The 13,544-nt window shown below is 44.0% G+C and overlaps 1 protein-coding gene across 2 annotated transcripts in view; it reads right to left on the bottom strand.

Annotated features, from left to right (window-relative positions):
- Nucleotides 1-7,762: 7,762 nt before the first annotated feature.
- DPF3 (D4, zinc and double PHD fingers, family 3) overlaps nt 7,763-13,544 on the bottom strand; it is a 109,910-nt gene continuing 104,128 nt past the window's right edge. Inside the window, exons 11-13 of one of the 2 annotated variants that reach the window (XM_008945300.1) lie at nt 10,997-11,109; nt 9,631-9,712; nt 7,763-8,591 (exon numbers count right to left, since the gene is read on the bottom strand). In XM_008945300.1, the coding sequence (XP_008943548.1) occupies nt 8,521-8,591; nt 9,631-9,712; nt 10,997-11,109 (266 nt within the window). In that variant the 3' untranslated portion in view covers nt 7,763-8,520. The remainder of the gene's footprint in view (nt 8,592-9,630; nt 9,713-10,996; nt 11,110-13,544) is intronic. The other variant, XM_008945291.1, reaches the window with a different exon arrangement.

Below are 13,544 nucleotides of genomic sequence, written 5' to 3'. Positions count from 1 at the left end.
GAAAAAGAAAAAATCCACGTTCATACCAACGGTACACTCAGGCTGAAATGGCAGATGAAGAGCAGGTACAGCAACAACTTCACATGTACCCAAACTTCTGGTTCTTAGGAGACCTCACTGTCTAGCACAGATGACAACTTACTGGAGTGCTCTTGAGCCGCTCTTTACTTCTGCAATTCAATGGAATAAATTATTCCTGGGTCTGTCCCCATCACTTCTGACCCAGGCTGTGGTGCTGAAAGACAAACAGGAGGAATGTTGATCTCTGCTGCAGCACCAGAAATGGAAAGTTACCCAGGTAAAGAGGAAACATTTCTCCCTGCATTTTTAAAGAACATTTTATAACGACAAAAGAGTCTACATGAACTCTTTTGTGATCTTAATGATAAGCTGGAGTTAAGTTAGCACAGGAGTTTGATTCCCTGCAATGATCAAGGGTTTGTTGAACACTTCCATGGGGGAGATAAAAGCTGATGGTTCAGTTTGGACCTCTCTCTATTTCTGAATTGCTCCAGATTCTTCTAATCAGCTATGGTACACACTGTCTCTGAAATCCAGGAATATATTCTAAGAGAACTAAAAAATGAGAATTAACAATGAAGGATACTCTGTAATGAAGCTCAAAGAAGATGACACCTGGAAATTCCTCATGTGTGTGCTAAGCCTTCCCAAAAGGCTGCAAAGGCACATCTCTTTGGTTATACTCCTAGGACAGCTATGAAGGAAGAGGACATTAGGCATAACATTCATGTCTCGTCCTTTGATTTTCAGCAGATACTTTCCTTTTAACATTGCTGGCAAAATTAGCACTGGCAGCACACAGTGGACATCAAAATGCAGTCCTGAGTCCAGCAGCAGATGTCTGGGCTAAAAACAGATCTGTGCTCCAGCAGAGTTCAGGGGCAGCAGGGGGTTTGGCCTTCCAAGCAGAAAATCTTGAGGAATCTAAGAAAAATCCTTATGGCAACAACAGGAAGAGTGCTATCCAAGGGGACAAAACTGCAGACTGTGGTATCTCATGCACGAGTGAGGTATGCTAGCAAAGCTCCTTCAAACTGCTACAAAAAGGACCTCTCTCCCAGCCAACCAGTTCAATCATTCAAGATGTGGAAAGGAGATGAACATGAAATGGACTTGTCATTCTTTATCACTCTCTCAGAACACAGAGAATAAAACCTGCCCTTCTCTCTCCTTGCCTTCTGAAACGTGGGGAGAGAGGAAACGTTTCCTGAGTCACTGTGGAGGTGAAACCTGTAGTTTGTTACAACGAACTGAATCCGATGGATGACTAGACTGACAGGAGTCTGAAAGGAAATATCACTAGCTGAAAAATCAGCAATTTTCAGCTATGAAGTGTTTTATTGTTAACTTTATGCATGCGAAGGGAGGTAAGCTGAACTGGAAATAGTAGTTTCCTCATTTCGAAACAGCAGTAACAATGTATATTCTAAATGCATGGGTGAATACTCTGAGGGTACTTTATATTTTCATCCAACGTGGCAGAAACACACACCAAACATTAATAAGCTCTTGGTCTGAGTCCTCAGCTGCAACAACTCCTGCTGTTCTCACGGACATTTATGCAATAAGAGCGTAAACCCTAAAAACCCTTTTGTGCCCCAGAAGTAATTGCTGTTGTTTACCTTCCCACCCACCAGCTAAGGGCCTCCCAGTGGTGGTGGGACTCTCCAAACACCCCGGTGGTGCAGATGGGCAGATGGGACAGTAACATACCTCTCCTCTGCCCCGTGCTAAGACATGGCCATCAGCACAGCCAAGTTGTGCTCATACATCTTGCAGATTGGCTCCTTCAAGAGAGTCGCTGTCCCCCAAGGGCCAGGGCACTGCCTGGCAGTGTCAGTCACTCTTGCCCTTGTCTGTAGCATGGTGAGATCTTGCACCACAGCCACCTCCACCAGGGACAGAGCTGGGAGAGCACCAGTGCTCTCGCTGCAGAACTGCTCCCCAGGAGCAGGGACCTGATGCTCTAGCCTGGGTTGATGGCACCAGCACTGGTGGGAAGGAGGCGTCCCAAGCCTGCACTGCCATGGGAATGTGACAGGGAGTGGGCTGGGCAGCTGCCCTTATAAATCAGTCCCCTTCAGACCAGAGACCAACCCCCTTCCCTTCCCCTCCAGCAAAACAAAGTTTACTTATGTAAACCAGACCAGGTTTGGTGCCTGCCCTGAAAAGCCATTTAACTACTGTGGGAGCTGGAGGTCGTTGTTAGTAATTATATCACCACTGAAGATGGATTTGGCTGCCTGCCAGTCCCACCTCCTGTCCTCTTTGACCAGAGGAGAATCACAGCCACAATAACTAATACTATTCATTTCCTCTGCAAGGTCTTGGACCTTCGGCATCCAGCTCCTGGCTTGTCATCTGCTCCCATCTGCCCAGGCAGTGGCTGGCAGAGATAAATGGTGTAAGGAACAGCAGGGGAGAGCTGGCTCTGCTTGCTCTGCCACAGCCTGGCCCCACAGCACTGTGGTAAATGGCAGCTCTGGGTGCTCACGTGCCCTTGGTGGGCTCCGGGCATGTTACACAAACAGGCAGGAATTGCCATCCTGCCTTCTCTCCAGCGTTGCAGCATGGAGAGTTTGGGTACCTGCCCACAGCAGTGCTGCTGTAACTGGAACTAAACCCCACCCTCTACACCTCCAGTGAGGTGCCAAGCCATGCCATGCTTTCAGAGAGCCTCAGAGCAGCTCTGACTGTGCACACTGGCGGGCAGCCTGGCCCAGCCAGCAGCTCTGCTGAGGCTGCCTCCCAGTCGGGTCAGCTGCTGTCAGCCAAGGCCCAACGCTGGCAATGAGCACATGAGCATCTGCCTGTTGGGCTGCAGGTTCCTCTGGACACCTCTTGCAGTGGGGGCCAGGCAGGAGAGGGACAGCACCTGCCCTGGCAGAGGTGGTCACCCTGTTCATATGCCTGAGGAAAACTAACACATACTTCCCTTGGTCTGCTGTGTAGTATATCATGCAAAAGTATGAGCTGCCAGATCACAACAGACCCAGAACTAGCCAGAGAAGGGGGCTCTCCTGTCCTGCCTGCCTGCCTCTCTCCACAGAACTTATTTTCACAAAAACATAGATCTGGTCAACTGTTATAATTTCAAGCAAGGACCTCCTGTCGTGCAAACACAGCCTCCCATAACAAAATTGACAACACTATCCATTTTCTAATCATCTCCTCCAAAAGATCTGCATGTTCTGCCCTCCCAGACTGGTGCCAAATTGTTCCAAATATAGTCTCCTTTGCTCTGTTTATTCTTTTTCATATATCACAAGAACATAAAGCATTTCTCCCTTCTGCTCTGAAAGACAGCTTCATAGACTAACAAGTGGCATCTCCAACTGATTAGATGGACAGACAGACAAGTAGGATCAACCATGATGTCTCACTATAAGTGCTCCTAGAATTCAAGATAACATTTTTCTCCATTTTAATGGAGATCTTGAAAAATAGTCTTCTACTTTCAGATGAACAAGTTGCACCATGTTAAAAATTCCTATTCCTCCACAGCTGCTAACTTTCTTTTAAGTATATACTGTAAAGTTTTCTCTAATGCAATTTCTTGACTTGCTGGAACTGAATTAAAATGGTACAGTGGTAGACATGACACTAAATTTGGAAAATCTGGAGAATTTCAATTTCAATAGACCTGAAATACTTTTGAGCCCCATACTAATTATTTTATGTCAAGTGAACACTTTTTTAAAAAAAACTAATTTGAAATTAAATTAACTTTGAAAGTCAAATATTGAAGTGATTCATTCTGAAAATATTCTGAAGCATTTTGAACTCTTTTGATACTGCCTTCATATTTTTTATATTAAATAATTTGCCACATTGAACTTGGATATGTGAACGATTGTGCTTCTCTCAAAAGCATATTTAAAAAAAAAAAAAAAAAGAATCCCATGCAGACAAAACATGCCCAGCTCTACCTGGTGTTTCCTTGTGCACAATGCACACCATCCCTCTGGCACTGGCAAGCTTAATTAATATTCCTTTCTACCCCCATCCTCTCCTCACCTCCTACATGACCCCTGTCAAAACATATGCTGTAGGTGTAAGGAACATGCAGCAGCCCCCTAACACTACACGGCGAGGGAAAGTCTTCCTTCAGGGCAAAATTTACTCATCTCCTTTTAAAGACAGCTAAGAAATGATTTCAAAGTTATTTAGAGCAATGTTTGCTTCAAAAGAACACACACAATGGTGGCTTTCCTAGCTCAAGACGCATTGCAGAAAGGCTGTAAACTTAGTGCAAAGACATGTCCATGGAAGTGCAGTTTGGAGGCAGAATGGGACCCTTCTCAGGTTTGTCAAAGGTATTGACAAAAAAAAAGGTATTTTGACAAATGCCTTTGAGCTACAGGGGAGGCTCTTCAACAGTAACACCAGCTCATGTCCTCAGTGGTAGAACTGAGGGGGTGATGCATCCCCTTTTTATGAGCATTTCTCCACCCCTGTGGTTTCCCAGGCTGCCACTGCAGCAGCTGCCCTCCCCAGCCAGTCTTCCCACCATGGGGTAGGAAACTGGGACAACACAGCACACGAGTGTGATGGAGGGAAAGCCAGAAACCAAGCCACGGTTTCCTAATGTAGTCTGAATGGTTGAATCTCTGGAACTGCCTGAGCCTACACCAACGTAGCTGCCATCATGGGCATGAAGGAGGTAATGCACAATTTACTACACCAGTAAAAGAGATTTTCTGTAACTGACCTTTTTTAGATTATCCAATACAGGTTAAAAATGAGAAGGAATGAGAATGAATATGTTTAACTAACATACTTTAAGGACATTATGCAGATCCAGCTTGCATTTAAATACATCCTTTCCCACAGTAAACATCTGTTTTTATAGTAAGGACAGGAAGAACAATTACAACATCCAGCCTGACTTCCTCTGTAACACAAGCCTTTTTCTGTCAGACATTCCTGTGATTAACTAAGATTGTGTTTAATTAAAATAAATCTTCTGGGAAGCTGCCCATTCTTGATTTGAAAAATTCAAGGGATGCAGGATCTACCATCTCCCATGGTAGTTTGCCCTGATTTTTGCTAAAATATTGCCCTGCCTACACAGAATAGCTTTGAAATATGCCAGTTTGATCACCTCAGGGGCTACCAAGACATTTGCACGTTCTGCCATAGCAAGAGAGAGAGAGCAGAATACAGAGCCAAGGTCCTCAAGTTATTTACTGCTCAGACCAGGTCGCTGCTACGAGCGGTCTCAAGATTTGCCCAACAGCAGATGGTGTTGTCCAAGTGTTTCATCCTAGTGGCCATGTCAGAAGGCTGTCCCCAGGGGGGTACCAGGTGACAGGGAATCAGTTAGCAGAGTTTCTAAACTCCTCTTCCTCACCCCCACGGCTGTGCCACAACCTCTGCAGATCTTGGCAAAGCAGGTACAGCACTGCTCACTTGCATTGATGAACATTTCTAAAGTGTGCCAAGACATATGGCTCTGAATGCATGCTAAAAATGTCACTGAGAGGTTTGTCCCAATCCCTTATCTTAGACTGAGCTAGTAAAGACTGTAGCTGAAGGAAGTTCTCAGCATGGAAGAGTTTCTATCTCATCTGCTGCCAAAGTTACCTGGAGTTGTCTGTCTACACAGCGACACAGCACGAAGCTGGAGGGATGAAAGGCAGCTGGACCACTGTGGGCAAGTGTCCTATTACACTGATCTCAAAAGACAAACAGCATTTTGCCATTGAAGATCTACCAGTCTCTCCTTCCATCACACCTCATTAATGATGAAACTTCAACAAGGCCAACTGAGGAGTACTTCCAAAAGAAGACACTGTTTCCCAAATGAAAGACACTGTTCATTGCAAAATGGTTGTGGGAGGAGAAAACAGTCAGTACTACGGATTAAAATAGGAAAGCAGGTATGAGTGCAGAGCACAGCTCATTTAGCAATGTCTCTGTCACATGGATGGAGAGCACTACTTCTCTGCTCCAGCTGGTCCCACCAACAGGACTACCTGAGACATGAGGAGCCACCACTGTTTGATTAACACACAGGCTAAAAGAATACTCATTGTCCTCTCCACTTGATAATGCAGTGTCCCACTCACCTCCTGAGGTCAATGCAAATAGCAGGAGACTGAAGGTGATGGCTCTTTTTCTGATGGAGCTCCGTAAGCCTAGCAGACCTTGGAGCTGAGCACCAACATGAACACCTCTGCTGCTCCCACCACCTGCACCACCATAAAACTTTCATACTTTCAGCACACATACTTCTCAGCTTCAGTTCCTCTTGCCAAAACCCTCACTTCCCATGAGAGAACCCAGTGGTGTCTTAGGTGAATACAACAGGAGTTTGTAACAGCCTGAACTGTGTGATGGTCCCAAAGAGCCACGTCAGCAGGGTTTGACCACACCAACAGATGGGTGCAAATGCTTATGTGGATGAGCTGGGGCCCCAGCTCCCGCTTTAACCTCCTCACACCTGATATTTAAATTTCTTTGCACTCTCAGCTCATCTGAGGGGCCATCACATGGAAGCCTAAGGTATTGGATGAATTTCACAGGTCACCAGTGCACCTGCTCCAGGAAAGATTTGGTCCAACACAACTAGGGTAAATACTCTCTAACTCATTTTCTAACAGGTTAAAACACTCTTGCTGCAGCCTGAGAAGAAGCTGCGACAACACATGGGAGAATCCAGCAGCTAACGTGGCTGCTCTCGGCGTGCAAGCTGAACAAAACACAAGAGGTCAACAAACTATCTAAATAATGAGGGAAAGTGCATTAGGTCAGTATAGCTCATTCTAACTAAGTGTAATTAGCAGGAGAAGGAAGAAAAAATTAGCTCACCAATAATCTTTCACAATGTCCTTTCAAGTGTTCAGGGACATTTAATTTTGTGGAAAAGTTTCAACCAATATAAATATGCCAAATATAATCTTCAGTGTCCTTACCTACTTGTACAAGCAACCTGAGTCACATGCTGCTTGGGACTCTCATAAATTTATACTATAAACCCACTTAAATCTGTGCATAAAAAGTAATATACATCATACCCAAGAAAATGGTCATTCTGGGCTACTTGGCAGTTTGAGGAGCTGCAAGTTTTTAAACTTAAAGATGTATCTGGTAGAAAGTCTTTAATGTACTCACTTGTCCTCCTAGTGATGTCTTAAATTATTCAAAGATGCTCAAATACAACAATATTTGTTCGACTGATGCTCTTGCTTAATGTTTCTTCATTTCATAGGTAGAGGTTTGTTTAAATAAAGCACAACTGTTTCTATTTGAATTTTAAAATCATTGTGAAAATCTGTCTTTTCATATTAGGTTATTATTCCCTTCTTTAGAGCTGGGGAAGGTTTTTTTACAAATTATCACATTTGCCAAAAATGCGTTTGTAGATAATTTGGGGGCAAAATTATTTGAAAATTCAGCTAGAACTTGAAAATTACTTTGACAAAAAACAGAAAGACTTTGGAAATGCTGGAAGTCCTTACTAGGTAATTCCTGGAATAAAATGCAAGTTGTGGGACATTTTAGTTTAGAATAATTGTAAAAAAAAAAAAATAATCCAAAGTGCTTCCTTTGAAGCTAAGCCAAAGTTGCTGCTTTTTGCAGATTACTTTAGATTGCTCAGAAAAAGGACAGTTTTATTTTCTACGATCAGTTGAAGATGATGTTTTTCTTTTGTGCAGTTTTCTGAGCTGAACAGCAATACAGTTACATACATGACCTGTATGTATACATACATAATCATTCACAATTTTCTGAACAGAACTAAAATGATGAATCTGGACTGCACACTTGCACTGTAGTGGGACAATGTGCCAAAATATTCTGAAACAGCAAAGGCAGTGAGCTTTTCTAAGCATCTCTCTGTGTGTACATACTGGTACTGCTCGTTGTCCAGAAATAGCCAAACCAGATTTCTAAAGATCTTCCAGATCAAAGAATTTGATCCAAGGGAGGAAGGGTCACCCCCCCAAATTTTTGATCGGTGCTTCTCTCAGTGACAACACATTGTTCATGACCTGGGATATATTGAACTAATGCAACTCTCAAAAAGCTCCCCTATGAATACAGAGTGGTCACAGTAAAGAGATTTCCAGTCAAGCCTGTGAAGAGAAACAACTGGTGCTGCTCCCAGCCAAAGTACTCACCAATAATTCCATGGGAGATATCTTACTACTTCTTTAAAAAGAAGACTAAACAGAAAACACAAGGCCACACAAAATTGACTTCTCCATGTCGATACAACAACCCTCCCCCTCTAGAATGAGTGTGGGCCCATAACAGCAAGCAGCAACCATGCATAGCAGTGAAGAGATTTCATCCGGAGCATCTGGAAAGTACATGATCCTTCTAGTAGAGCCCAGGAGGTATGGCGTTAGTGACAGTGACACCACAGATACCTCTTCCTCTCTTTGAGTGTCCGTTCGTGTTGATGTGGGTTGTGTCTTTGTGTTCTGGATGGGAATTGTGTGCTGGTATGGCAACACCAGGAGCAAAGTGTTTCTTGACTGCTGGAGCTCCTCAGGCCTGGTAGCCAAAAGCTGATGCTCTCTCTCTGAGCAGCTCTCGGCACAAATGACAACTCCAGCTCCCTGCAAATGAAGAAATCGTTCTTATAGGAACGACATCAAATCCAGGCACTCAGAGTTTGTGTCAAGATCAGCTGGAATAGGATATCAAATATTCCTAACTTTGGAATTGCCTGTATTTTTCTGAAGCAGGCTCTGCTGCCCTCGGCAGTACGTACGTAGGCTTTCTACACAAGTCACATCAGGGCTGGGGTGTGCATTGCCACTGGGTGTTTTATATTTCCATGCTTCCAATACACCACTTCCCAGTCAAACAGAAACCTTTAGCTCATTATTAGCAGCATTTCAGATTTTTCCCCTCTGCATTTAGTTTCCTCTTCATCAAAGTTACAAACAATTAGCTCCTGAATTTATGATTGATTTGTAATTATTCTTGTCTCGCCCCTCATGTAAACCACAGTCATTCACACTTGAGTGTCTCCTTCTCCAGTTCTACTGCTCTCTGCAGATTTTAGTCAGACAATCAATAATGGTTCCTCTGCTCCACAACCAAGTGACAAAGTACAACCAGTTGTAGATTGAATCTCCTGCAGAGGACACAGCTACATACCAAATGTAATACAGACCACAAAACTCTCACCCTTCCAAGGCACAGACAGATCAGAGAGCAAGGAAGGTCATTCCCCTCAATCTAGTCTCCTGACAATAGATGCTCAGCTATTCCAGAGAGGACCTCCCTGTCTGGGGCTTTCTCTCTGGGACTTTGACTTCTTAAGAAGTCCGAAGTCACAGTTCACAGGAGCTCAATTCACCTGACTAAATTGAGGTGCCCAATGCCATCTGGGACATCCACAGGTACCTATGACCTGCAAAAGAGCCATGTTCTGGAAGAGGAGGTAGAGATAAGGCAAGGTTGAATACAACATTTCAGAGCACACTAGGCCTCCACATCTATTAATTTTCTTTTTTTTCCAGTGCTACCTGCCTCTGCTTTGCCACTGCTCCCTTAACCCTGCATGGCCCAGGCTAACTTTCTGAAATTCTTCCCATCTCCACAAGGACTTTATTGTGATTTTCAAAGCAGATTTCCAACACGTGTTACCTTCTGGGGGCTCAAAGACTGGTGGATTCAAGCAATACATGTGATAGCCACGGTCACAGTCATCACAGAAGAGCAGCTGGTCCTGAGACAGGGTTGTTGGGAAAACAGCAGAGAAACAGAGAGAGAAAGAGAGGAGAAGAGAGAAAATGATGTAAATTAGTCTCCTGCCAAGATGAAAACATAAGCATGGTAACCAGCAGTGCTCAGCTAGGAAAGCAGAGCTGCAACTTAGAGACTGAAAGACTATTTGGAACATAGAAGACTACAGGTATCACGTTTGTGCATCCATGATCAACCATAGTATTCCTGAGAGGCTGCAGAGAGCCCTTCTCATCACAAAGGCAGTTCAGTTTCAAACTAGAAACTCTCTCTGAGAGGTGCAGGACTTCCTCTCCAAGGTGCCCTGATGATGCAGGAGTAAAAACTGTTAAGTTAGGATATGCTGCACTGAAAGAAGAGGACATATTTTGCTGGGCTCCAATGTGACCACGTGCTGGATCTCAACCCTTCAGGGGAAACCTTTCTTTGTCAAAAGTCTGGACTTAGCCAGGTCTCCAAAACTCGGCTGAGTAAATGCTCTGTGAAACAGATGGAGATGGCATGATCCCACCATGATGTCTGCAGCCCTTTCATATATATTTTTTGGGAAAAGCTAAAGTATCTTGTGATTCCTAACACAGAACAGTTCCCTGTTTGTAGATATCTTTGTTTCTTGGTTAAAAAAAAAATAAATCAGCATTCATATTTATTTTGGTACAGGAAATATAGCGTTAGCTAATTGCCTCCAAAGTTCTCCAGCCACTGTCAATCCTCCAAGTTTCTCACGGACTACCAAGGACCCTTAGCATCAGATGTCAACTGAAAACCCTGCAGAGAGGATAATGCTCAGCTGCAGGCTCTGGATCACGGTTTGGAAACCACTGGGATAGGTGATTAGGTGGCTAGAGAGGCCCAGCCATCCCAGCTCAAACGCCTTCATGTTCCCCAAGTCTTGTAATTAAGAGTAAAAAGTCATGCCAAGAAAGTAAACATAACCAGGGACAGAAGAAACATACCTGCCATCTCTTGGGTGGTGACCCACTCACATCTACTCCTGGCTACCATATTAAAAATATCACTCTCACAGCTCCCTGTGACACCAGTTTATGGCCTCCAGCTAATTTCTCCTGAGTAGGTATGCAAACCACAGGTCTCACTATCTTAAGTGGCCCTATATGATACCTGTGGCAATTTCAGCAGAGATGGACACCCATCTTTGCTTTCAGGAGTGGCTCTTCCTCGGAGATGTATGGAAGCAGCAGCAAAGCCATGACCCACACCATTGCCACGTGCTCAGGTAAATGAAGGTTTAGGTAAATGAACTCACATCGTTCTCAGAGGTCCCACAGAGGCTGCAGGATTTGCACTCAATGCACTGCCACTGATAGGTTTTAACAGCCTCAGTCATGTTTGTGGTGAACTGCAGGCAGGTCGGGTGTCCTGAGGAAGATGGGAAACAACTGTCATTGTTAAGGCTCACTTATTGCTTGTTAATTAACCGGTGTTCAGTTTGGGAACAAAACGCACATGGACATGGACTGATCACGACATGGGCTGCAACTAACAGATACCAAAGAGGAAAGCAGGCATTAACCCTTTCGCTGCCGGGCACAAGAGAAAATCAGAGTCATCCCCACCCCTTCCCCATTGGCAAAGCAGTTTTATTCAGAGCTCTTAAAAATGGTTTGGGTTTCTTGTTTGGTTTGGTTTCTTGGGGTTTTTTGTTTGTTTGTTTTTGGTTGTTTTTTTTTTTTTTTCTGGGGCTTTTTTTTGTTTGGAAAGAATACAAGAGAGAGGATGAAATCAGGAACAAACCCAATTTCAGAGAGACCCCATCCGTCTTAACAGAAATTAGACTACAGTTTCAATCAGTGTGTTGTTTTGACTGGACTGAAGGACCTGGTGGAAATTAGGTTATTCTCCATTTCAGAGCTTCCCTTCCTGGTGTCCAAATAGGTGGAGCAATTCTGCAAGCTTTGCTTAAACGGTAGCAGTAGTGTACAGAGAAGCAGCAAGACAGGATGGAGGGACACAGCTTTGAATTTTTTTTAAGAGCTCTGCCGCTAGAGTTGGTTGGCACAGAAGAAACCAAATTGCACAGCTAACCTTCCAGGATCAAAACAAGAAACTGAAAGGAAAAAACCCCAAGCCAACTTCCACAACGAACTAAATGAAAGGAATAAAGAGGGGAAAGCTAGCAGAACAGTCACATCTAATCGGGAAGGACAAACTGCCAGAGTTACAACCCCCGCCCCTACATGCGTGTCGACTCCAGCTTTGCAAAACAGCAGTATCACAGTAGCAGGGTCAGCAATGGGCTTTCTGGAGGGGGAAATACAAGCAAACAAACAAACCAAAGGTAGGATCAGTGTTCCTTCTGCAAAACAAAACGAGAAAAGAATACCGCTGAAATAAAGTACTTGTACTCCCAAACCACCCCTACCAGGCTGAGCCAGTCCCTAAGTCACCTGCAATAAGCTGCTGCTTGCCTTCTAGGAAAGCCCCATATTTAGCATCTCTCTCTCTAGCATACAAACTTGAGCACTGTGGTGCATAGGCAGAGGGGATGGGACAGAGGCAGTCAACTGCTCATCTATAGAGAAACTAGAAGTGCAAGCACACACATCTAGCACTACCACGCTCTACTTCTACAACTTCACACCGTCAGGTGCCCAGGGTTGTTTCACCTCTAGCTAGTCTGCTACTCTTAGACTACAGCTAATGGGTAGGAAGAAGTCTTTTCCACCTCCACCAGCCTAAGTGCCTTTTTAAGAGTGGAGAGAGAAAGGTTGCTTCTCCAATAAGAAAAAAGAAGCATGGCTACAGTAGATGTGGGCATAGATATGCTCTCATTACCAGACCTATCAGTGGTATTTTGCTGTCTCATCACATCACCTATCACCACCCTACAAGAAGCTTCAGTATTTTCTAGCTAGTGAAGCAAACAGTTGCTTGGCACCGCTGGGTAAGGCAATAATGCTGTAGGGAATGTATTTCCTTTATGTACCCATGATACCACCAAATGGTGTAATAAGGATTTTTCTTCTCCAGCTACATCCACGTGGTTGTGACACAAAAACTAAGACTGTCCAGCAATGAAAAGTGTGTACATAAGTTATTAAGGAAATTGAGTACAAAATAAAGGAGATATTTAAGGAAGGAGGGATCAATGGCATTACTCATATCGCTTGTAAGCCTTTGAATAAAGAAAAGCTTTGACAGTACTGTTGAGCTCAGATGGGCTAAGAAGATCACTGGGTTTTGGAGCCCTTGAAATGTCAGCACAAAACAAGAATCAGATTTTACTGAGATTTACAGTGGACCAAGTCCAAACTAAAGTTCTGGAGACCTTGAAACTGCAAATGTGGAAAAGGGGATGTGACATGATACCTTTTGTTGCTGAAAGGACCTCATATAATTTCTGATACTACCAAACTAGCAGAACCTGACATGACACTGAAATGTTCCTCCAGATCTGATTTACAGCAAAAGCAGAACCTCATTCCAACACCAGTAAATAGAACAAATGTGCCACACTACACATCAGGGAGGAATTCATCCCAACAGCAGGGAGCTGGCTTCCAGAGAGACTGTACAGTGCTGGAATATATCACGAGAAACAACTCATACAGGGAGGTGAGTTAATCAGAGAGTTAAATAGCTTCAGTCACATTTGAAAAGAAACAGAAAGAATGGAATCAAACTTACAGAAATAAATCACAGCTAAATGCATACACGGATTCACGTGCTCACTTGCCTGTGTACACACATTGCTCACTGCAGAGACTCCAGCTAAAGACTCTTCCTTCCTCAAACGACATGAAGGTCAGGTTCTGTTCACTACTTTATCTCTGTCCCTTTGCAGCCATTCCTGC

The sequence above is a fragment of the Merops nubicus genome, unplaced genomic scaffold (assembly GCF_000691845.1).
Source record: "Merops nubicus isolate BGI_N331 unplaced genomic scaffold, ASM69184v1 scaffold7300, whole genome shotgun sequence".
Classification (NCBI taxonomy): Eukaryota; Metazoa; Chordata; class Aves; order Coraciiformes; family Meropidae; genus Merops; species Merops nubicus.
Note: the sequence above shows the minus strand (reverse complement) of the source record. Positions and strands in the feature narration are given on the sequence as shown.